Source organism: Bos javanicus, chromosome 23, assembly GCF_032452875.1.
Source record: "Bos javanicus breed banteng chromosome 23, ARS-OSU_banteng_1.0, whole genome shotgun sequence".
NCBI lineage: Eukaryota > Metazoa > Chordata > Mammalia > Artiodactyla > Bovidae > Bos > Bos javanicus.
In genome coordinates, this window is record NC_083890.1 from 6,706,918 (window position 1) to 6,733,560 (window position 26,643).

General features: G+C 46.9%; 1 protein-coding gene across 2 annotated transcripts in view; it reads right to left on the bottom strand.

Moving 5' to 3' along the window:
• Positions 1-26,643, bottom strand: part of LRRC1 (leucine rich repeat containing 1) — a 133,707-nt gene that overhangs the window by 35,214 nt on the left and 71,850 nt on the right. For both annotated transcript variants that reach the window (XM_061397852.1, XM_061397853.1), the window contains 2 exons: positions 13,316-13,394; positions 9,263-9,352 (listed from right to left, as the gene is read on the bottom strand). In XM_061397852.1, coding sequence (XP_061253836.1) covers positions 9,263-9,352; positions 13,316-13,394 — 169 coding nt within the window. The remainder of the gene's footprint in view (positions 1-9,262; positions 9,353-13,315; positions 13,395-26,643) is intronic.

Here is a 26,643-nt window from a genome sequence, read left to right on the forward strand (position 1 = left end):
TCCTCCGTCCATGGGATTTCCCAGGCAAGAGTGCTGGAGTGGGGTGCCATTGCCTTCTCCGAAACCACTCCCCTAGTAACAGATATTTCACCCTTCAATTTTAATTCCTGACAAATTAAATTTCTGTGTAATATCATCAGGATGACCTCCTACACAAACCACTATTTTCTATCTTTCCTTCACTCCCACCGTTTTTACCATCAAATGGGGTTTAATTTTTTCTTTTCTTTTTTTAAAAAATACCATTTATTTGGCCACATCAGGTCCTCACTGCCCACTTGGGCTTCCTTGAGCTGGCGTCTGGCCCCGGAGCGCCCCAGGCTCTGTAGCTCAGTGCACAGGCTTCGCTGTCCTGTGGCACGTGAGGTCTTAGCTCCCCACCCCGGGGACTGAACCTGTGTCCTCTGCACTGGAAGGCGAAGCCTTAACCACTGAACTACCACGAAGTCCCCCAAACAGGGTTTAAAAAAAGAAAGATAAAATCCTAACAAGCTTCTGCAGGAAGAGTCTGCAGAAGTCTTTGGTGCCAGCAGCTGACGGTCCCTGAGAGCACGCGCAAGAGTTCACCCTGCTGTGAGCCAACACGCAGGCCAACTGTATTTTTAGGATTCTATTTCAGGGACTGGATGAGGGGTTACTTAAAAAAAAAAAATTTACATCTGTCCTCCACTGTATTTTAAAAATTCCTTTCTAAACCACTGGGATTTTTTTTTTTCCCATTTTGGTGGCAAATATCATTAAGAAAGGAAAGAATAAAATAAATTTAGGTGCCCCCAAACAAACAAATGACAGTATACTATTAAACCATTAAAATATAAAATCTGGAAACATTTATGGCAATACTTTTCAACTAGGATGAGGGAAGTGCTTACATATCCACGGTATTTCCACTTTTTTAGTACCAGATTAGTATTTAATAAGAAAACTCTGGTTACAAACTTCCTTATGGCGGTGTTGCTCTAGAAAATTTTCTAAAAATCTTTCATTTTATTTTTGGAGCAATAAATATTTACAGAAATTCCCAGGCCTCAAAAAAAAAGTATTAAATACAGTAACAGTTTTCAAAAAGACTGATTCTTTTCAGGCAGCATGTACTAACAGGTCACCATTCCCAAGGGCAGCAGACACAAAATCACACCCACGCGCTCGACTTCAATCTGCCAGAGAACCCAGGGCTTATCTGCTTGTTCTACTTCTCTTAGCAAATGGTCACAACCAACTCTTTATTGATGATAACCATTTAGTGACTGACCACTGGGTTTTGGGCACCATTCCAATCTATTACACATATTTCTTCTTCTTAAAGAACGTTATTCTTTGAGGAGGAAATTTAATTAAATAGCGATGTCTAGATATACTTAGGCTAACTCACCTTTTTTCTGATGGTACCAGTTTCTTTAACAGCCAAGGATATGCAATCTCATGAAGCTAGATACACAAAGTCAAACAGAGCAGCTTGCTCGCGACGAAGGCAGAGGCTTCCCAGATTCTCACAGTTCTCCCTGAGCTCCCACCACCCCGACTCCACAACACCTGGACGTCTTGGAGGCTCTGGCTCTGTGTACCTGCTTATCACCAGGTGCCAGTAACTGAGACAAAATGATCTTAACACATTGCTGGTGAGGCTACATTACAGAAGATTTCCTGTAAGAATAGCATAGATCCATTTCCTAGGTATGGCATCATCCCTCAGCAGCACCAGGCTTCTTCAAGTTTGCCTAACGTCCCTTCTTTTTTATTATTTTGATACATTTCACATACTATAATATCCACTTTTATAATGGGTACCATTCAGTGGTTTTCAGTATATTCACAAGGTTGTACAAACATCACCATGACCTAATTCTAGAAAATTTCTATCATCGAAAAAGAAACTTCACATCCATCACAAGTCAGTTCTTTCTAGGAGGGGTTTAAAGAGGTCTTCATAAAGCCCAAATATGCCAAAAGTTTCATGAATTAGAAAATGAGGGCTGGGGAAGGGAGGAAAAAATTCATGTGCTCAGCGGGGCATCTGACACCAGAGGAAATGCAGCTTCCTACAGGACGAGACCAAGTTCAAACCCCACCAGTGAGATACACACACACACACACACACACACACACACACACCCTGCTCCCACCATCCCACCCTATTCTTACCCCAGTCACAGGCAACCCACTAATTTCTGTCTCTATGAGCTTGCTTCTGCTGAACATCTCATCTGAATGAAATGGTACGATATGTGACCTTGCTGTCCGGCTTCCCTACTGAACACGTTTCCTAGGTCCATCCACACTGGAGCATGTGTAACTACCTCATTACCTTTTTATGGCTGAGTAATACTCCATCACATGGGAATAGCAGATTTTGTCTATTGGTTCCTCCACTGATGAAAATCTGAATTGTTTCAAATTGGCTATTATGATGCTTCTATGAACATTTGTACACCCATTTTCTATAGACATATGTTTTCAGTTTTCTCGGGTAAACATGACTAGCAGTGGAACTTCTGGGTCATATAGTAATCATGTTCAACTTTTTGAGGAAGGACCCACTCCCTTAAATGAGGGCTGCATCCTTTTTATTGAAGTATACTTGATTTATAATACTGTGCTAAGTTCAAGTATACAGCAAGTGATTCAGTGTTACATATATATATATATATATACACGCACACACATATACGCACACATGCGCAAGTCACTTCAGTCATGTCCTACTCTTTGCGACCCCGTGGACTGTAGCCCACCAGGTGCCATGGGATTCTCCAGACAAGAGTACCAGAGTGGGTTGCCACGCCCTCCTCCAGGGATGGAACCCATGTCTCTTTTGTATCTTGCACTGGTAGGTGGGTTCTTTACCACTAGCACCACCTGGGAAGGAGTGTGTGTGATTTTTAAAAAGTATCATTATGGCTGCACAGGCTCTTCGTTGCTGTGCAGGGGGCCTCTGCTGCGGCAGACCATCAGCCTAAAGTGTGTGGGCTTCGGTAGTTGCAGCGTGCGGGCTCAGCTGCCCCATGGCATGTTTGATCTTGGTTCCCCGACCAGGGATCGAACCCACGTCCCCTGCTTTGGAAGGCAAGTTCTTAACCCCTGGGCCAGCACAGAAGTCCCAGTAGTGAGTATCTATTCAGCCCAATCCCCTGATTTATCCCTCGCTGCCTTTCCCCTTTGGTAACCAAAAGCTTGTCTTCTCTGTCTACAAGACTGTTTTTGTTTTATAAATAACTCCATTTGTACTATTGTTCAGCTTCCACATAAAACTGACACATTTGTCTTTCTGTCTGACCTGCTTTACTTAGTTTGATAATCTCTAGGTCCATCCACGTTGCTACCACTAATCTCAAGAAAAATGTTTTCACAAGCTCAAAAGGCTCTTTTGAGAGGAAAGTTCATTTATACTTTGTACCAATGTTTCAAAACTTCTTAAAGTAAATTCATCTTTCCTGGCTTGAGCAGTGGAATCTTCCAGGTGTTTTTAGTGATAGTAAAAAGTCACCGTCACTTGGCACTGTTTTCAAGAGCATATCTGAAAACTCAGTTTTACTGAGAGAGTTTTCATAAAGCCCATCCGAGACCTAGAATTCTCCTCTCAAAGGTCTACGAAGGCCCCCCTCCTCCCCTGCCGCCCTTCTGCCTCACTGGCACCTTCAGTGACAAAGCCCTTTACTTAATTTTACCCCAACTCTTTCTAGGAGGGACTTAAAGAGGTCTTCATAAAGCACAACCAGGCCAAAAGTTTCATGAATTAGAGAACGAGGGCTGGGGAAGGGAGGAGGAGATTCATGTGCTCAGCGGGGCATCCGACAGCAGAGGAAATGCAGCTTCCTACAGGAGGAGACCAAGTTCAAACCCCACCAGTGAGACACACACGGGCAGATGACTTACCCCACTTTACAGACAAAGCTAACACAGCGTGGGTTGGCGCCCGGTGCTCAGCGAGTGGGAGCTGTAACGGGACAGGTGTGCCGAGGCCCCCACCCCACCCCCGCCCCCCTGCACGCCGGCAGCACCCCTGCCCCCGGGTCCCCGGGTCCCTCCACCACATGGAAACCAACACAGCTGCTCCTGCTGATCGTGGGAACCAGCTCTGAGCTTTCTGGCAACAAAAGCAGAAAGGGAAATGTGATAAATGTTAGAACTGTTATTAAAAGGAAGAAGCTTATGGTTCTCCCAGTGAGGCATTTTTTCCCCTAAAAATACGTATTTTTTAAATCTCTCTGTAATACCTCCTTACCTGGGGGAAAATAAGCAACATTATTTGGTAACAAGTATTCTTCAGTAGGAGGAGGGCATGGGAACCCACTCCAGTGTTCCTGCCTGGACAGACGAGCCTGGCGGGCTACAGTCTGTGGGGTTGCAAAGGGTCGGACACAACTGAGCGACTCACACACACACATTTTTCAGGAGACGGTTTCAGAGAAACAGGTTCTTTTCACAGTTGCTTCTTCGGTCAGCTTTTTATAGGAACGGTACAGCATTCAGCCCAGAAGGTGACTCTGCAGGGACAGGCTAACGTGGTCCCAGCACAAAGCTTCTAGAGCCCACCTGGACCATCTGCGATGTCCGTGTGGAGACCAGCAGCATGGAAGAGGGAACACCATGCGTCTCATCCATGAATTTGCCCAGCGCGTCAGAGCCACAGCAGGGTCGGTCCAGACACAAAGAGGGACTCAGACCCAGAGCTCCACAGCTCCAGGAGACAAGGTGGACCCAGTGTACATGCCAACCACACACACACACACACACTGCACTAGCCTTCTGTGTGTAGACAAAGGATCCAGTGCTGAGCGTGCGGGTGACCCAGGGATCAGGTATCTGTGAGTCTGGGATCTCTTTCATCTCTCCTAGTCACTAGGGAAGTTTTCACAAAAGAGCTAGAACTTCAACCACTAAGTGGGGGGAAACCTCAGCCAGTCTGGATAGTGAGCAGACAGGTAAAAATTGTTTAATTCACTTTCGTGAGAGGGTTTGAAGTGATCTACAGCCCAGTGAAAACTCCTGATGCTACAGTGAGCAAGCACTGCCAAGCGTCTGCAACAGGTCACTGAACCATGTTAAACATACATGCAGCAGGTTTTTAAATGCAAACATTACATGCAACACAGATACAAAAACATCAGAAGCTAATAGCAGAACTGTGCTGGTACAAGCAGGGAGGGGCTGGCAGGGACCACCCACCAGAGCCTGGTCCATACTCTCCACAAGAGCCGGGAAAGACTTCTAGAAACCCCTGGGGACCCAACACAGCAGAGTTTGAGAATCACTGGTCTCTAGCTTAAGTGACTCCCAACTATTCTGTTCTAAAGGGTGGTCCCACACATTTAAGAGTAAATCCTTACACTTATATTTATTGTAAGATAGATATATAGACACACTATGTACCCATATATAAAATATAAAAAGAAAAAAAATAAGTAGAAAATAAAAACAAAAGAAAAATATTCTTAAATATTTTATGAGAGATACAAAAATCTTTTGGGCTCTCATTAGTGAAAGCAATGAGACTGAAAATACTATATTATGTAGTAAATACTCTGTTTTATGTTTAGGAACAAAACTGACCCTAAATGATTCACTTTGATACTTGTTTAATGGTGTAACAAGGGAAAAAGACACCTCGCAAAGTCACACTGATCCAGGGACTTTGCTGGCAGTCCAGTGGTTAGGACTCAGCACTTCCACTGCAGGAGGCTCAGGTTTGATCCTTGGTCAGGGAACAAAGATTCTACATACTTCAGCCCAGCCAAGATATTTTCTTTTTAAGTTACACTGATCCAAGAACTGTGTCATCAACTGCACTTATTAAATCATTCATTAGTAATTTTAAAAAATTTCTTCTGATTATGGAAAGGTCTTTGCTGAAATTCAGCTGATAAAGTCCCATCATCCCTGACATCAAACACGTGTGTTCAAGAAGACTAATCAGAAAGTGTATTTTTAACAAAGAGGTTTTTTTTTTAATTAACAAAGAGGTTTTTAAACACCCATCGAAAGTCAGTTAGTTTCCTGCTTTCTTGTTAAATGCCCTTTCCTTTAAAGGGCCAAGTAATTATGGACGGGCCATCCCAGAAAAGGGCCAGCAAATCTGGGACACTTTTATTCTAGTGACAGAAAAATGTATACTTTTGCATGAAGTAGCTGGTACACCTCTTGGTGGCTTAAAAGATTTTCATGATCATTCCTCATCTTGTTACAAAGTATTGCAAAGATTCTACTGCTGGAGAGCCTTGCTTCATCCCAGTGAGCAGACAATGGTTACCTGGCTCAGAGCCACGCCCTGCAGGAATGAACCACCTGTGCCACGCTGGCTGCTGCTCATCACCAACAGCTGATGCTGCAGACTCGCAAGAACCCAAACAGCGCACTCAGCAATTCCCACGGCAGCAGCTCAAGCTCCTGTGCACTGGGGGGGAACTCACGGGAGCCCCACAGAAAGTTCTATATGAGAAAGACACGCAGCGAAACGCTACCAGGTAAACCAGCAGCTCAGCTTCCACACTGGACAGCTCTGAGCGTGTGTGGATGACACAGCATCTTTGCAAAGCAGTGACAAACGGTGAGGACAGGGAAGAGGAGAGGCCACGGTGATCTGAGAAGCTGGCCTGGTGCCCATCAGGTACCCCCCTCCCATGGCACGGATCTGGGGATGTTTCAGAATGCAATACAAATATTCAGTCTTTCAAAGTATATGACTACTTTTTCGAACAGCCACTAGCTTGTTAGCAGAAAAATTTTTACCAAGCTGTTTGGAACTGCCTCCTTAACGAGTGGACTGTTAGGTGCCACAAGGGGAACCAGGACATAGTCACTGAGGCTCTCAGGGCCGTGGGGGGGGGGGCGGCTGTCCCACAGTGATGCGGCGGGGAGTTGGGGAAAAGCAGGCCTGGGACCAGAAGAGCCAGACTCCAGCTCCAGCTCTGCCCTCAATGCCCAAACGCCCTCCAAACTGCCTCTTGGCAAATCACACAGGAGGGAACAAGGTTCCCTCGGTTCCAAGGTCCTGCAAGGCTGCTTGTCCTAAAGGCTGGGCTCTCTCCCCCAGGCAGGACACCCCCATCCGGCCCTGGAGAATTCCACAGCTTTCTCAGTTAAGGCCACCTGTCCAAGCCAGGCGCCGAAAGGAGAAACAGGGTTCCCATCGTCAACAGAGCCTGAAAGGACCGACAATGAGGTGTCTGCCTCATCTGACCAAACCGGCAGGGTAACTCACGCCCGGCCCTTCACTCCAGCATCCACAGGGACAGCGGGGAGTATCCATCAGGTAAGTGGCCATTCAACATCCTTTTCGTGCTTTCTGCAGCACCTGCTATTTGTGCCCTGTTCACAATACCATCCTGTCACTAAGAAGTTTTCTGGTTACTAAATATTTAGTTAAATGCTCCAAAGCAACCATGTGGGAATCCTTTGGGAAACTGCAGAGTCCCTCCCAATGAGGAAGCGCTAAGTGGCTTCAGTCGTGTCTGACTCTTTGAGACCCTATGGACTGCGGCCGCCAGGCTCCTCTGTCCATGGGATTCTCCAGGCAAGAACACTGGAGTGGGTTGCCATTTCCTTCTCCAATGCAGGAAAGTGAAAAGTGAAAGTGAAAAGTGAAAGTGAAGTCGCTCAGTCGGGTCCATGAAAGCTGTTTAAAAACACACAAATGAGGAGATGGACGGAGCAGCCAGCTGGCCAGCCAGAGCAGGAGAAGAGGGGAGGAGGGGCTCAGAGAATTAGATTCCAGAGACCCTGAGGGCAGGAGGCGGGCAAGGTCAATATTTACATGGCTAGTGTATTAATTAGAAATCCATGAAACCTGACACAGCACGAGTGCAGGGCATGATTATTGACTGAAAGTTGCTCAGTCGTGTCCGACTCTTTGCGACCCCATGGACTATACAGTCCATGGAATTCTCCAGGCCAGAATACTGGTGTGAGCAGCTGTTCCCTTCTCCAGGGGATCTTCCTGACCCAGGGATCGAACCAGGGTCTCCTGCATTGCAGGCAGATTCTTTATCAACTGAGCTATCAGAGAAGCCCATCTTAGCATGTACTAAATCCAATGATTGCTGGAACACTTTTCAAATATGCATATTAACAAAAATACAACAACAAAAAGTTTCCATAAAAACATCATAATGACTGCTTTCTCCAGCACAAAACACTGCGATTTCCTCCACGAAGGGTGCCATGAACTCGCGGTGCTGGGACCTTCCTGTGTCTATCCTGTCCCAGAGCTAAAAGGGTGGAGTTCTTAATCATCACATATGCTGGCTCAGGGTCCAAACATCTGCATGAACCGCAGAGAAACACAGGCCTGCAGGTAGAAACGGGGCAGCCAGCCGTCTCCCTCTAGCAAGGAGGGGACACGGTGGACTGCAGACACCTGGGAAGAAAAGCCTTTGCAGAAGAGACCCAGATACACTGCAGTTCCCAAAAAGCGAGCTTCTGTTTCATCTCAGAACTTAAGCAGGACAGGTAAGCATGAGAGAAATCGTTTATAACAGCCACACACTGGTCCACGAGTGCTGGCCGGCAAGGTGGGCTTTCAAGTGGTCAAGCATGAGCCACCGGCCTGCTTCAAGCCACCATCCATCCTGAAGGGATGGAGAAGACCTGCTAAGATAATTCCCTCCATCAGTTCATCCGTGGGAATGTGCAAGAGAACAGATTCACCAGCATACAGTTCCTTCAAAGGATCCTACACTTCTTGCCATGGCCATGCTCCCCGACCTCAGGAACCAGTATGGGGACTGAGCTGGGCCAGTCCCCCGCCCGCCCTGCTCCATCCCCTCCTGACACAGCCTCGCCACGCCTCGCCCCTCCCCGTTCCAAGCCTGCTCTCCAGACCACCACCCTCGCTCCCTGTCCCCAGATCCACGGTGCACAGCCTGTCAGACACAGCTGCTGTATAAGGCACAGGCCGTAAGTTTTCAATGAAATTACTAGGAGCAGTCATTCCTAACAGGATTTAATAACCACCTATATGACACACGCTGCTTCGCTTCAATTAACTACTCTAGAATCCATCCGTTTATAGAGAAACACTCCAAATAAATTAGGTTCTCCACCAGTAACAAGAGGCAGCATCCTTTTTAATTATTAAAATTCAGGGGAAACCGGATGCAAAACACACAGAAGCTGGTTGTGGTCTTTCCTGAGGGGAAACTGAAGACTGGGTAAGCAGCTTTCTGAGTAGACGTAAAACAAGAGCCAAAAAAGGGAAGGAGGTGGAGCTGATATAAATGCCCATTCACCCTGATATAAGCAAACTGCACATAAAAACTTAACTTACTTGCCAATATTTTCAGGCAGAGACTGCAGTGAGATGTCATTTACGGAAAGACATGTCAAATTCTGTAATTCAGGAAAGCTTTCTGGCAATCTAAAAAAACAACAAAAAATGTTATAATTGATAAAGAGAATTGCATATATGGTGTATAGTGAACATAATTATAATGATTTCTTCTTCTATTTGCTGACTGAAATAACCTCCTAAAATTACATTACATGTGGCATGTTTCTTGTCTTTCTAACTATAATGAAAAAAAAGTAAGGACTTGGTTTACCTGGCAGTACAGGGACATGATAAATACTTGTTGATAAAGTGATCCAGAAATAAAGAAGGAAGAAATACAAATTGTAAGAATAAAGGAGAAAAAGTGTCGTGAGCCTACTGAGCACTCTATGAAAGAAAACGGTAAAAACTTGCTGCAGCTGGAGGTGCCAAGAGTGAAAACACTTCATGGATTAACAGAAAACAGAGAGAAATCTTAGCCCACAAGATTATCATAAAACATAAGACAGCTGCTTCAGGTTTTTTTCCTGTAGCTTATAATACCCAGAGCAAAGCTACAGATTACTTACAATTAATCAGCTGACAGCCAATTGCTACTTTCTTAATATTTTTCTTTTGATTTGATCTAAGATGCCAATCATGTGAGATGATTATATGTTTCACAACATTCTACACAAAAAAGAAATTCTGTATACTTCTCTTAGACCCTACTAAACAGAGAAGATTCAAAATAAAATTATTTAAATACTTATAAAGAAAATTTACTTTCAATATTCCTATGGTTACCAGTATTTGAGGTTTAAAAAAACACCAACTGAAGGCAAAAAGATCTCATTGCATCTAAAATGCTGAAGGTCCTTATACATAAACCTGCTAAGATGGAGAAGAGAACACGTAACATTTTTTTGCAGGGGGTAGTGAGGGCTTCTTGCCTTAGTGATAGCCTCTAGATTAGAGTCTTTCGTTTCTCTCCTCTTTCTAGATTCCTTTTTTAAAAAACAAATCCTATGCTGTATGACGTTTAATATAGAGAATAATATGAGAGTATTAATGAGGGCTTTCATAATCGATGAAATACATTCTCAGGAATGGTTTTTACAAAGTTGCAAACTCTTCCACTGTGGAAAATTCTGAAAAGAGATGGGAATACCAGACCACCTGACCTGCCTCCTGAGAAATCTGTGTGCAGGTCAAGAAGCAACAGTCAGAACCAGACATAGAAAAACAGACTGGTTCCAAATAGGAAAAGGAGTACATCAAGGCTGTATACTGTCACCCTGCTTATTTAACTTACATGCAGAGTACATCATGAGAAATGCTGGGCTGGATGAAGCACAAGCTGGAATCAAGATTGCCAGGAGAAATATCAGTAACCTCAGATATGCAGATGACATCACCCTTATGTCAGAAAGTGAAGAAGAACTAAAGAGCCTCTTGATGAAAGTGAAAGAGAAGACTGAAAAAGCTGGTTTAAAACTCAACATTCAAATAACAAAGATCATGGCATCTGGTCCCATCACTTCATGGCAAATAGATGAGGAGACAATGTAAACAGTGACAGACTTTATTTTCTTGGGCTCCAAAATCACTGCAGATGGGGACTGCAGCCATGCAATTAAAAGATGCTTGCTCCTTGGACGAAATGCTATGACAAACCTAGATGGTGTATGAAAAAGCAGAAATATTACTTTGCCCACAAAGGTTCATTTAGTCAAAGCTATAGTTTTTCCAGTAGTCATGTATGGATGTGAGAGTTGGACCATAAGGAAAGCTGAGAGCTGAGTCCCTTGGACTGCAAGGAGATCAAACCAGTCCATCCTAAAGGAAATCAGTCCTGAATATTCATTGGAAGGATGGATGCTGAAGCTGAAACTTCAATACTTTGGCCACCTGATGTGAAGAACTGACTCGTTAGAAAAGACCTTCATGCTGGGAAAGATTAAAGGCAGGGGAAGGGGATGACAGAGGAAGACGTGGTTGGATGGTATCACCGACTCAATGGACATGAGTTTGAGCAAGCTCTGGGAGCTGGTGATGGACAGGGAAGCCTGGCATACTGTAGTCCATGGGGTCACAAAGAGTCGGACACGACTGAGTGACTGAACAACAACAATAACCTCTTCCATAGTGTAATAGAGGTAAGTTTTTTTTTTATCTATAGTTCAAAAGATGCAACTTATCTGTTCTGAATTTTTTCCAGAAACTATATATATATTATATATAATTTTAAAACTAGCTAAAATGATCTTAAATGTAAGGAAAATATATTTTTAAGTGGCTGGTTTGCTTTTTTACTGGCTGTTAACATTAAGAGTCAAGCTAGTGATGTGATGGGCTATGCTGAGGAAGGCCAGACTTACAGTGGGGAGGGAGGAAAGCTAGTCTGAGCTGTCACTCAGTGGCTACATGATCCTAAATGGTGGTTCCATCTCTTGGAGCCTCAGCTGCTTCAGTAATTAAATCCGTAGGCCAATCCTAAATGGTCGTTCCATCTCTTGGAGCCTCAGCTGCTTCAGTAATAAAATCTGTAGGCCATGCTGAATAATTGTTGCTGCTGCTGCTGCTGCTAAGTCGCTTCAGTCGTGTCCGACTCTGTGTGACCCCATAGACGGCAGCCCACCAGGCTCCCCCGTCCCTGGGATTCTCCAGGCAAGAACACTGGAGTGGGTTGCCATTTCCTTCTCCAATGCATGAAAGTGAAAAGTGAAAGTGAAGTCCCTTCAACTCACAGATTCTTAACTCATAACTCTTAAAAGAACACACCCGCCACATTAAAATGGCTCTCCTTCAAGAAACCTGGTAAACAAGAGGCCAGGGTGAAAACTGAGTAAGGCCTCTTATGATGCCATGTGTTCTGATCCAGAGTTTTGAGATGATGGTAAAGTCACATGTCGGCAGACATGAGGGGAAAAAAACATAAGAAACAGAAAAAGGGATTAAGCAACTGAAGAGTTAACAAAAAGCTTCCAGCCAGTATAGTGAGTGTTTCTCAGCTGCCTAACCCAGAAGCTGCCTTTAGCACAAGCAGCTCAGTTTGGTTCCACAAACACTAGTTGAGGGTTCTCTCCTTTCCAGAAAGGACAGCAGGGCAGCAGATACAAGCTAAGTGACAGAGGAACACAGTCCAGTCCAGGGGCCTGGGTCGGAGTGATCACTCACATGCAGATTTCCAGCGTTATGAGAAAAGTACCCAGAGAGCATTACAGAGCCCAGAGGAGGGGCCGTGGGAGTCACCAGGAAAGGGTCCTGCAGAAGTGTGATGCGTGGGCTGCATCTGAAAGGTGAGTGAAGGGACTGGCACAGCTAAAACAGAGGGGGAGGGAAATCGAGGACCAGGCCAGAGAAGGCAACTGAGGGAAGTGAAGGCCGGAAGGCAGGCCGAGGTCAGACAGAGGGTGGAGGAGACTCACAGCACGGTAGGGCTCCCACCTGACCTCATCGTGGTGGGAGCTGCGGAAATGTTTGAGGAAGAGGGACAACCACATGGACAAGGATGGTCAGGAAAGAGGATGAGACGTGACGACAGTGGTGAGTCAGAAAGCAATCGGGCTGGAGCTTACTAGAACACTATTTTCCATAAAATAAGCATTATTAGTAACATAAAACTGAAATTCAAAGGAGAAAAAACAGAATTAAAGACATACTTACTTCTTAAAAATAAGCAGGTACAGGAAAAACAAAGTGAAATAGGGCATTCTCCATACCCAAGAAGACCCAAGCAATTTTGAGATAGATGACTCCCAAGTTTTAACTTAATCCCAATTTTTCTAGACACTTTAAAAACAAACAAAAGGAATGGAAAGGAAAAGTACCTTTCTTTCTTCCGAGGTTGCTTAGAGTCTCGAGAAATCTTAGAAATGGGCCCACGTGGCCCAGAGACACCCCTGGGACAGACTCCAGAGAGCTGTCCCCGCACTGCTGTGTGGGCAGCAATTCAGTCACCCTGGCATCACAGGTGCCTGGAATCCACCGGTCAGTGGGCTCACAACTGAGCCAGAAGGGAAAAGGTGCCTTTAGTACTATGGTCAGAAAAGCAAGCAGAAAGGTTACCTAGTCAATGGGTTTCCGCTGAAGTCAGCTATCTGTAGTGCTTTACAGAATGAGATGCTCTCTGGAATTTCAGGAATATCTGCAGAAGGAAAGAAAACGTCTATCATTGACCACTGTTGTTAGCTGTTTCCATCATCCTCAACGTGGACCAGGAGGTATCTGCACACTACTACCTCTGCTCAAATGTGGCGTGGATTTCCAAAATACTTTTTCTACATTTATATTCGCTTTCCCGATACAAGATATAGTCTGAACAAAAGCATATTCAAGCAAAACATTAAAAACAATCCCCTCCACCAAGTCCCATCACCTCATCAAAAGGCACTGTTGTCATTCCCACGAGGCTTTTCAAACCCCACTAAGTGTTCATACGGTTTCATCAATACAAAGTATTCTAAAGTATGCATTTTTTACATTTGTTTATTTTTAATTGAAGGACAACTGTTTTACAATATTGTGTTGGTTTCTGCCACACATCAACATGAATCAGCCGTAGTATACACATGTCCCCTCCCTCTTGAATCTCCCCCCACCTCCCACCCGTCTAGGTTGTCACAGGGCACCACTCTGAGCTCCCTGAGCCATACTGCAAGTCTCCACTAGCTGTCTATTTTACATATAACGTAATGTTCCCATGCCACTCTCTCCATTCACCCCACCCGCTCTTGCTCCCCCTGTGTTCACAATTGTGCTCTCTCTGTCTGTGTTCACAATTCTGCTCTCTCTGTCTGTGTCTCCGTCACTGACCTGCAAGTGGGTTCATCAGTACCATCTGTTTCCATCTAGATTCCATATATATGAATTAACATGCGACATTTGTTTTTCTAGGTTCTAGGTTCATCCGCTTCATTAGAACCGACCCAAATGCCCAACAATCCCACTACTGGGCATACACCCTGAGAAACATGATTGAAAAAGAGACATGTATCTAAGTGTTCACTGCAGCACCATTTACAACTGCTAGGGTGTGGAAGCAACCTACATGTGCACCGACAGATGAGTGGATAAAGAAGCTCTGGTACATATATACACAATGGGACATAACTCAGCCATAAAGTATGCATTTTTAAATTACAGATTTTCTTCTGATTATGAGCATAATCTGGAAAATACAGAAAAGTCCAAAGGTGGGGGGAGGAACCACCAGCGTTCCCATCACACAGGGATGACGTTTTGTTCCAATGTAGTTTTTATTTGTCACACAGACACAGTAACTAGGTTCGTGCTTCCCTTGATGTTATTTTACAAACTTTCCCCCATCATTATTTTTCCAAATAGTCCTCCATTCTAGTGGCAGAAAAGTCGGCTGCCTATCTCTTCATACTCCATGTAACCAATCCCCAGTGGCTGGACATTTAGGTTGTTTCCAAGGTCCTGAGGTGATAATTATGTTTATGCTCGCTCCTGGTTACTTCCTTAGGCTAAGCTCCCTCAGGGTAATCGCTGTGCCAAAGGCACTAACACTGCTAAACCGCGTAGACGGGGGCGAGGCACACCCTTATGCTTCCGCCACCCATTCAACGTCTTCCCCTCTTTCCTGTCTCTTACATTTTAAAAACTGCCTGTGTTATTGGTAAAATAGTCTGGTAACATTTTGTTTTCTGTTCCTTTGATTACTAATGAGGCTGAATATTTCCCCCCATGTTTACCTGCCACTAAGTGCTGTAATTCTTGAAATAAACCAAAATTGCTATTTTAAGTTCCTCTTGTTTAAACTCTGAGATAACAGCTTTCAGGGCTAGAAAAGGTTAGTTCATAGTATTTAATTTCAAGAACACATTATTTTGGACATACTAACATTAAGAAGTGATTCCCAGGTGGCTCAGTGGTAAAGAATCTACCTGCCAATGCAGGAGACACAGGAAACGCAGGTTCAATCCCTGGGTCGGAAAGATCCCCTGAGGAGGAAATGGCAACCCACTCCAATATTCCTGCCAGGAAAATTCCATGAGCAGAGAAGCCTAGCAAGCTACAGCCTGTGGGGTCACAAAGGCAGACACGACTGAGCCCACAACATTAAGAAGGGCTGAAATAGAAGAGCTTCTCCTTGTCCCATGCTGTTTCTTCCAGCAGCTCGACAAAGGCAAGCAGAGCCTAAACATACCTGATTTTTCTAAACTGGGGGTAAAGAGAGACAGAAGAAGTCAGGGGAAGATGAAGCTGCACAGTCATCAGAAGCTACATACAAGCTCTCAGTACAAATTTTAAAGCTGCAAATATTTAAATCTGTGGTAACATTTGCCTCACACAAGTCTCTGCCTTGTCGTATAAGTTAGTAAAGAACACACATTTCAATTTAAAAAATTGGTTGTATAAGGTAGTAAAGAACACACATTATTTATGGTCCTAGTTCATAAATACGATACCAGTATATACACACACGGACATGCACATACATACACACACACACACACAAACATATACAGATATATATTAATACACATATGAGCATGTACATACACACATATACAAGACGTATATATGTGTATATATGGTTTGTCCACAGTTGAATCTGGAATGAATTTTTAAAACACACCAACATTTGTAGGCCCGGAGGCACATATACAGTGGCAAGACCCTTTATACATATTACCTTATGTAAACTAAAGTGGAAGTTGCTCAGTCGTGTCCAACTCTTTGCAACGCCATGGACTGTAGCTCGCCAGGCTCCTCTGTCCATGGGATTCTCCAGGCAAACATACTGGAGTGGATTGCCATTTCCTTCTCCAGGGATTCTTCCAGACCCAGGGATCGAACCTGGTTTTCCTGCACTGCAAGTAGATTCTTCACCATCTAAACCACCAGGGAAGCCCATTACCTTGTGTAACTGCAACATAAATTACTGTAACTTCCATTGCTCAAAGTGGACACTAAGGCTCAGAGATGAAGAACCACCCCCCCAATGTTAGCAGTCACTTTACTGAAGGCTGAGATCATGGCACTGTTGGGCATACGAATGAACAAACTAGTGAATGTAACAGAAAAGAGGCGGACTCAGGGATATAGAGGTCAAGCTAGAGGTCACCACTAGGGAGGGGTGATGGGGGAGAGGAGCAAGAGGTGCAAACTACTGGGTATAAAAAGCTACAAGGATCTGTTGGACAATATGGGGAACACAGGTAATATTTTATAGTAACTATAAATGGAGTATAAGCCTTAAAAACTGTGAATCACTATACTGCATACCTATAACTTACATAATACGGTACATCAGCTATACTTCAATTTTTAAAAAAAAGGAAAAGACCAAAAAACAGAAACAAAAGACAGAACGAAGGCAGGAACCTCCCTCCGTTACGGGAGCAGCAAGACTATTCAGGCAGGTGAGGCCACCCGGGGAACGCTGCCAGCTGGTCTGCACTCCTGACTGCACCCCTCAGCCACCACGCCGGGTCCTGCTGAGCAGGTTTTCTAAGGCTGAGAAAAGAGGTGCAAGGGATGCACCTGCCACCTCACAAGCGCTCGGGAAGGAGGTCAAGCTGACACCCACATGTACGTCATGTGGCAGCTTTCCGAGGAAAAGATCAAGGAAACAGAGAGAGAGTGAAGGCTTGTTAATTGGGTGGAAATCTTTAACACTTCAAAGAGCATCAGAAGCATCCCTGAAGCTCAGGATGATGGTTTACCAAGGAACACATAAGCAGTGGCTGCCAGAACTCTGGTCAGGGCTGGTCTGGAGTCAGGGACTCTGAAGGTAGAAACAGCAACTGCTGGAGAAAACAGATGGACCCAGTCCAGACAGAGGTGGGCGAGGTCCGCCTCGCAGGAAGACACTCCCTCCCTGGGCAAACCTGCTCGCACACAAAACCAGCAAATGGAACACAGGTCTCAACTCCAAAGACTGTTTCTTTCTGCCTCATGTGTGTTCCTAACTTGAAAGGAAAGCAGGCATTTGCCTGTAAAAATAAGAGCTTTAGACAAGGCAAGCAAGAGAGTGGTTTGAAGAGTCCTGATTACTGGTTTGCTTTAAGTTACTAAAAATACCAGAACAGAAAGCTGAAGACGGGGTACAGCCACTCCTCCTTAAATGCCAGCTAAAATGCCACGCCCTCCAGGACACCTCCTTTGGCCCCAAGATTAGGTTGCATTCCCCTACTCTCAGCTTCCTTGGGCTTCAGCTTCCTGAAATCTGTTACAGTGGTAATTAAATTGTTTGGTGATGATCGATCTCCCTTACTAACTCTAAGCTCACTGGCAAGAAAGACCCTGTGGGCCTTGTCTGCGTCCCCAAGGCTGACATAGTACAGTTGGCTCCCAGGTTCCATACCTGGAGACTCTACCAACTGTGGATCAAAATATTAGAGAAAGAAAATTCCAGAATGGTCCAAAAGCAAAACTATTTACTCATGTGACAACCATTTACATAGTATTAACAACTGTTTCGGAGAAGGCAATGGCACCCCACTCCAGTACTCTTGCCTGGAAGGTCCCATGGACGGAGGAGCCTGGTGGGTTGCAGTCCATGGGTTCGCTGAAGGTCGGACACGACTGAGCGACTTCACTTTCACTTTTCCCTTTCATGCATTGGAGAAGGAAATGGCAACCCACTCCAGTGTTCTTGCCTGGAGAATCCCAGGGACGGCGGAGCCTGGTGGGCTGCCGTCTATGGGGTCGCACAGAGTCGGACACGACTGAAGTGACTTAGCAGCAGCAGCAACAACTGTTTACATTGTACTAGGTATTACAAGTGATCTGGAGATTAAAGTGTACAGGAGGATACACAAGATTCCATGCCAACACTGTGCTGTCTTATATAAGGGGCTCCAGCATCCCAGATGCTGAGGGATGCCTGCATTAAGTTTAAGCAGCCCACAGTGCTGAATGAATGAAGGAGTAAATGAGAAACTCACATTGCTAAGCCTCTGCAAAGACAGTTGCTCTCTCACCTGAGTCAGGAAATATCCCCCAGTCTGTTTTTACCAGTAAGAAAACTGTTTGGTCCTAGGCCCCTCATAAGAGATAGTATAAAGCTTGCAGGTTATTCCCAGCTGAAATCCCCTTTAACTGTCTTCCCAGTGTTTTGCTCTGGATAAATGTTAGTTTTAAGACTAAACATATGAAAAAACTACAGATAAAAAGCCACTTCTCAGTGAGGTCGAGGCTGAGCACGAACCTCATTAAAAAACTGTAATTTCAATCTCTTCCCCCACACCCTCTCTCCCTGCCACGCACACTCAGTCTCCAAATCTTCTGTCATTCTCTATCATTTTCCCCGCGCATCTTTCCTATCCACTCACATTATCAGTCCAGTTCAGGCTTCAATGCTCTAGAAGACTACACTATTCTCTTTTAGTTTTTATTTTGCACTGGAGTACAGTTAACAATGCTGTGTTCGTTCCAGGTGTCCAGTAAAGTAGTTCGGTTTTACATATATGTGTATCCATTCTTTCTTGCATATAGGTTATCACAGAATATTGAGCAGAGTTCCCTGTGCTACACAGGGATTACCTATTCTATATAATACACTATCCTGCTAAACGGTCTCTCTCTGAATCCCATTAGTCATCCATCAAATACAAAGAGTCACAAGACCGATTTGCACATTTTCCACACTTACCAGGTCTGTGGCGTCTGACAAACTATTTAACCTGCCTGGGCCTTGATTTCCTCATCTGTAAAATGGCTCAGCAACAGATATTTTAAAATAATATCAGCATATCATACCTTAAGTGTTGCAGAAGTTCAGAGAAAGGATACAATGAGACAAAGGACACATGCTTTGAAATAAATAAATAAGAGGAGAGGAGCACAAGCAGAAACGTGATCCTGAATGCTGAGCGGGGACAGGGTTGGCCTGGGGCACAGCTTCCTGAACTCGGAGCATCAGTGCAGGAGTATCTGCGGAGAAGGCCAGAGAGACCTCTTGACAGAAGATTCCTGAGACCAGGCTGAGTGTGTGCAGTTAATTGGCCAGACACGGAGTTTACTCCTCTAAAAAAGCGATAACCACAGCTCCAGCGTAGGGCTGTCAAAGGATAAAGGAGAGGCACACCAACAACAGGGCGCATCTCCTGACCTCTTGTTTTATACTGGATGGCGGTCAGTGGAAAGGACCACTGTTTGCCATTCAAGGCTGAGCATTTTTTTTAATTTAAACGTAGTTAGATTTATAGTGTTGTGTTAATTCCTGCTATACAGCAAAGACATTCAGATATATACATATCTGATACAGATATGTACACACACACTCCCACACCCACCCACCCTTTTTCCTTCTCGATCAAGCTGCCTGGGATACAGATCCTAGTTCCCCGACCAGGGAGTGAACCGTCAATCCCTGAAGTGGAGGCCTGGACTCTTAACCACTGGACGGCCAGGGAAGTCCCCTATACATTCTTTTTTTTAAGTCTTCCTTCCCATGATGTTTTCTCACAGGATGTTGAATATACTTCCCTGTGCCCTACAGTGGGACCCGTTGCTTATTCTATACATAAACGTTTACACCTGCTAACCCCAACGCCCAGCTCCACCCTCCCCAGCCCCCGCAGCAACCACACGTCTGCTCTTCACGTCCGTGAGCCGGTGTCTGTTTCGTAGACGGGTTCACTCGTGTCGCTCTTTGGATTCCGCGTGTAAGTGACAGCCTGTGGCACCTGTCTCTCCCTTTCTGACTCAGTATGATCATCTCTAAGTCCATTCATATTGTTGTGAATGACGGCTGGATAATTTGAAGAAGAGCAGTGTGATTAACAGAGACGAGAGGATTGAGAGCTTCTGCTGCTGTTTTAACTGAGAAGCAACAGTGATTAAACCCTGAATGAAGATTTATTAACATACAAATATGAGAAATAACTCATGAGGTTTTCAGCTCATTAAAGAAGGTGCCCCCAAACTCCTAACTGCCAACATTCAGCTTACTTCAAGCTTCTATACAGATTTTTAAAAAGGTTAAAAAAAAAAAAAAAAGCAAATTTAATCACATTTTTCATGAATTCAAACGGGCTTTATCTCATGTATGTCCAAGAATAAAAGCATAAAATTTGATATTTATAAAATGTCTGAGAATGATAGTAAAATTAAGTAATCTCTTCCCTACAAGTTTCTTAAGATAATCTTCAATCTGGACACACTCTAAGCTTTCCTCATTTCTGAATCAGAACTGCTTTGAGTTTATTTAAAGAGTAAAAATACCTAATCTGCTGTTTACCAATATAACCATTACTATCACCTGTATCCAGGGGACTTATAATCAGCCCTAAACTCTGCAGTGCCAAAAATCTTCATCTTCACCACCACTAAGCGGACAACCACCCTGGCACCAAGAGCCCAGGGGCTTCTGAGAGAGAACACGCTTCTCCCGCAGATTCTGTCATTTAGAAAGTGATCCAGAAGGACAGGGCTGCCCTTCCTGGTACTCCTTTTCTCAGCAACCACTTTTAACACATCAGGATGCGGTTCCACCTTCCGCAGCCCCCTAACCTACAAAAGGAATACAGAGGCTTAGTCTACATCCCTCGACAAGGGATCGGACGCCCAGGAGCCTGAAGGCGGACCAGCACCTCTCCTGAAAAGCTTTAACCATCGCAGGGCCCGCTGTGTGATGGACTCAGGCTGGACTGTGTGACCTCGTGGTTCCTTCAACGTCTGTGGAGTACAGAACCTTCCAGGGCCTTTCCTTTCATGGAGAACTGCATGCAGACAGCCTGCCCAGTCTGTGACCACAGTCCCTGTGCACAGAAGCCCAAGTTCTTTTTGAATAAATGGCATTTCTCACTGGTTCTATATAAAGAGCATCTCTTCTCCTGGGCTCAAGACCTGTATGATGTCTGCAGTTATAGTACTAGGCTCTCTCCACTGAGAAGACTGTGACATTCAAAGCAAAAAGAAAGCCTTACATATGTGGTAGCTGTTCCTGGTGGCTCAGCTGGTAAGGAATCTGCCTGCAATGCCAGAGACCCAGGTTAGATCCCTGGGTCAGGAAGATCCCCCAGAGAAGGGAATGATTACCCACTCCAGCATTCTTGCCTGGAGAATTCCAGGGACAGCGGAGCCTGGCAGGCTACAGTCCATGGGGTCACAAAGAGCTGGACACAACTGAGCGACTAACACTTTCACACTTTTCTCTAAGAGTATCTAATCTGTGTTAATTGATTAAAAATTGGAAGGAGAGCATTTAAAGGAGAACTGAAAGGCTTAAAGAAAGCAAATTATGATCAACATCACATAATTTGGTAAAACTGAAAGGAATAACATTTTAAAACTCAAGACACACTCCATGGAAGGCTGGTAAGTTGAGGATTTATTACTGGACATGGAGCAAGAGCCGTGTCAGTCGCTGTCTGCACGGAGGGCAATGGGTCCGCTGTCCCGCAGGCAGGCTGCGTCCAGTGCAGACGGCTCCTGTCCCGGCTCCAGCCCCGCGGCCCGGGACCCCTCACCTGAAAGCTAGGGCAGGCAGCCCAGCCTCCTTCCGCTGAGCCACAAGGGAGGCAGGCTTACTGAGGGTCAGGCACGATTCCAAGCACTCTGCATAAATGAACCGGTTTAAATCCTCACAACAGCTCCAGGGAAGTGACGCCCACCCCCGCTCCCTGTGGAAGGAAGCTCATCCGCAGGACAGCAGGGAGAAGAACCCGGGCCGTCTCACCCCACTTCCCCCTGAGCCTACGCTCTGGACCATAAAGTCATCCCGACTCTGAAAGAAACCTGTGAGGTCAAGACAAACCATCCACCTCCACCCGAATGCCCAACCCGCCAGCCCCCAGCATGTGCCCCTCAGGGAGGCGAGGCCACCACTGCAGGGGGACCCCCGTCTCCTGTCTCCAGCAGGTGCACACGAGGGAGCCTGGGGGGGGACTCTAGCCCACGGACCTCTGAGGGCAGCTTTAAACGTTCTTTTTTTCCCACCCAATTCCTCTGATTAAATGAAACCAAGCTAATAATTCATTTTCAAGAGAACATCACAAAAATATCAAAGTAGCAAAGGAAAAAGTTCAAAACTCAATTCTCTGCTTTGGCTAATCTTTACCAACTTTTGACTCTGTTGGAGCTTTGAAATTAAGTATGGTATTTGCCTAAGTACAGAATATTAAGCTATTTCGTCCTTGTTTCTTGCTTAAGGAAGGTCCTATGAGGGAAGACAGGGAATATAGTTAGCACTACTGACAAAAAGGCACCAGAGCGTCATCAAATTCCAGGGTCCCCAAACCCTGTCAAATAGATAAGGTCTCCCACCATGCCCTGTGCTCTAAAGTGAGTATCTGTTAACACCGAAATGTTCCCAGCCCCTGCCTTCCCCACCAGGGGTACTCTGCTGGCTCAGGGACCACATGTGTTCCTTCTGGCCATGCCATGTGACTTCGGGGGTCTTAGGTCCCCGACCAGGGATTGAACCCGGGCTCCCGGGAGTGATAGTACAAGGCCCTAACCACTGAACCGCCAGGGAAGTCCCCAGGACCAGGCTTATCTCGTCACCAGCGTCTCCGCAGCATGACCACGCAGGGCCGAAGCCGGTGTGCAATGCTACTGACTGCCCCCTGACTGGGCCTGGGGTCGGGGGACAGGCCGGGACCTTGGCTCCTCCCAAGGGCATCCCCTGCCTCATCCAGCAGTGCAGAGACTGAGGGGTTCGATGGGCTGGTGGACGGGGCAACACGGTCAAGCAGACGAACGTAAAGGACTGGGGAGGGGCGCCCCCCGAGGCGCACAGGTTTCATCACCTTTTCTATCAGCGGGCACGTGCCGCACCTCCTCTCACCCTGACAGACTCAGGTCAGAGGGGAAGCCCTCATCAACACCTCCGCTGGCATGGGGTACACCTGAGCATCGTCATCAGTATCCCACCGGAGAGAAGCATGCCGCTGAGTTGAGGGCAGGAATTGAGGGCAGAACCTGATGCTTAACCATGTCAGAGGCAAACAAAAAAGAAGACAGCACAAGCAAACGGTGCCGGGGCAACAGGAGGCACCCTGGAACCGCCCTCAGAGGTCCAGGGGCGGGGATGACCCAGCGGCAGCCCAGCCGCTTCAGAGGCACACGGGTACCAGACTCTAACCGCCCCTGAACCTGCAGCGACACTCAACAGGACACCCGAGACTTGTCCTGGGAGGAAAGGCGCACCAGGGCCCACTGGCCAATGTGACCCCCAACACACACACACACACACACACACACTTCAACCACACACACACCTATACTTCTGAGAGGAAGATGTGAAGCTGCTCTCCACTCTCCAGTGCTCAGAGCAGCCCGTTTAAGATCGGTCACCGGGCAGGCGGCTGTCACCACCCCCCGGGACACGAGCGGCTGGCTCAGGCGCCGAGAGAGCAGCAGGGGACAGGCGGGCTGGGAGCAGGAAGCGACAGGTCCGGGTCGAAAGAGGAGCTCCTCCGGGTCCTCCCTCACCACTCGCCCACGTGGCCCCAGGCAAGAAGAGCTGCCACTTCGAGGGCCTCCATGCGTGGTCTGAACCCAGAACAAACACCAAGATGGATGGCTGTCAGCGCGAGCAGATGCAGGAGAGGCCCTGGAGGCCCAAGGTAAACAGCTGAGGTCCTGCGCCCACGAGCAGAGCCTAGAAACCCGGGTCCTGGCCTCATCCCAGCAGGGTTCCAAGAGCCCCCAGGCAGTCATTTCACCCACAATCAGAGGGGGTGAGGTCATGCTGAGGCGGCCAGGGGCCCCAGCAGGCAGCTGTGGGGGCAAGATTGAAAGGTCAAAGAGCAAAGGGTCCCCAAGAGGGCGGGTCAGCGGGGTGGCCAGCAGGTCAGGGGAGCACGTGCTGCCCACAGGGATCCGCGGGCATTGTCCAGGGGCCACCAACATGGAGATGGTGTGAAGAATCAGACCGCAAAGGTGGGGAAGCCAGGTCCCCCACCAGCTCCTGTGTACAGAGAGGAGGGGTGGGCACACAGAAGCTGCTGCTTCTGGTCTTGGATGTGGGGCTTCTGGCCGGCAAAACCGGGAAATGGGGGGACAGTGACGTGACTCTGCCATCGTGAAGCCGGACAGATGTGTTCACAAGGGCTGCTGTGCCCTGGGCTCTGTTTAATCAGAGATTACAGGCTTGCTGGGGGGCTGAATCTCCTGGCTTTTCACTAAATGACAATGAGTTTTTCTTATCAAAAAGACTTGGCAATCCCGTGTCACGATCCCATCTAAAATAAATCCTGCTGCTCCATTAAATCTGGACATCTGCGAGCCTAGGGATGGGGGAAAGCCTTCAGAAAGCCTGGCAATTCAGGGGAGAGAGGAAGGGTCTGTGGCTTGAGGAGCATGTTTGGGTTGACCTTTTTGTTGCGGTATCTATGGGGCAGGCAGAGAGGCAGACAGAAGTGGGGTGAAGCGGCGTGGACACTCATGCCCACCTTCACTCAGAAGGCAGCACACAGGGGCACAGGGGCCAAGGGGAGGCCTGAGGACACCATCCACGCCCACAGGGAAGGTTCGGGGGGCCCTGTGCAGACGAGGAAGGGGCCCACAGACCAGGAGACAGCCCTCCCCACAGCAGAAGCAAGTGACAAGACCCCAAACATGAAACATCCTCCGCAAACGACGAACCCCGCATCTGGCTGCAAGGCTGCACGCAGGCCCAGGGGAGGCGGGAAGCTCACTCTGGGGGTCATGTCACCTATCAACACCATGAGACGAGGCCTCGCTGAAGACTGGACTGGAATACAAGGACTAAACACCAGCCGTGGACAGGATGAGTGCATAAAAAGAGACGCTTCGGGCCACGGTGGAACCCTGAGGGCTGACTTCAGGCTCGCTCCGTACATCAAACTGCTTCACTGAGGGCTGTTCACCCCTCGCGTAACACAGGGCCTTGTATGCCAATCCGGCTGGCTGACTGCTGGGCTCCTGGCTCCATCCTGCTTAAACATATCTGGGATTGTCAAATAAGACTCGGGATGAACGTATAATCCTGGCCCGCACTTGCTGCCACAGCTGTTCCTCTCGGCGTACAGGGAAAATAACAAAGAGAAGCAGAGATCTTTTTTTCAAAGGCACCATCCCCCCACTTATCACATTTTCCAAAACCCCAGGGACTTGCCCAGGAGGCAGTGGGCCTTGGAGAGACAGAGACAGGACTCCTGCCCAGGGAAGCGTGTCCATCCTCTGGAAGGGCCGATGGGAACAGACAGTGTGGGGCAGAAAAGCTGGTGCGGTCTCTACGTGGTGAGGGGTCAGAGGGGACACAGGCCCCTTTGTCAAAGTTTTATTTTGAGTCTTGGTAACTCAGCACTCAAAAAAAAAAAAAAAGAAAGAAAAAGAAAAAGCTTTTCCCAGCCAAGAGGATTTTCACCTAATTCCAGCCACAATTACAAAAATAACCTTTATGCCTCAGCTTTTCCTCCCCAGCAGTGTTGGCTCAATAAACACAAATATGTCCTAAGATACACGACCTCTTGTTGGGGGGGCGGGAAAAAAATCAGCAGAAGGTAAAGCATTACAGAATATTAAATGTAGGGTTTCAGACATACTGGCCAGGGGAGGGAGAGGGGGCGGGGCAGGGAGACACACACAGTTCGGGCTTCTTTCTGCTCATCCTCTTCCCAAAATAAAATATATAGATTCTGAAATAATGTCTACTTAAACCTCAAGATAACAGCAACTAAATGCCCAAAATTAAAAAACAATATTCGTATTCATCAGTTACTTTGTCATTCAAAATTACCGCTCATTTTAATTACCTCCATTTAATACAGACAAAATCACAACTCGGGTATTTAGGCACTAAACTTCTCAGGGAAATGAGGTCTCCCAATGGATCCGGGATGCCCCGGCCCAGAAATGAAGGCTTCAGCTCCCCTCACCCCAAGTCCGCTCCATCTTCTGAGACCACAAGCCCTTTCCTCCGTCCCCTGAACTGCAGATGAGTCCCTGGGGTCAGGGCCCCTTCTCGTGGATTCCAGGCCTGGCCCCGAGCTGTTTGTGGCACCCTTGTAAATGTATTCCCCTCATCTTTCCAATTAGCATCTGCGCCTGTCAGCTGGGATAAACATCCTCACACCCCCACACTGGGCACGGTGTTTGCCAGCTGACAGGCCACAGGCTGGGGTGAGTCATTCAGAGCCCGGAGCCACGCTCTAGGGAGCACGGAGAACAGAGGGGGACAGCACACCGTCCTCCCCAAAGTGGGGAGAAGCCTCCCACCCCCAGACAAACCGGCCAGAGCCCTGACGCTCCGCAGTTCCCACCAGCCTTCCCCGGGCACCTCGCTAACCCGGGTCCAAAAACACCCTGAGGATCCCAAGGCTGGGGGCTCCCAACACAGACACATTTACACGCTGATGAGGCCAGGCCCACTCCGAGCAACAGATTCGCAGGGTCTGGGGTCTGGAGAAGGACTCTGTGTTTTAACCCAGCTCTCCTGGAGACGCAGACAG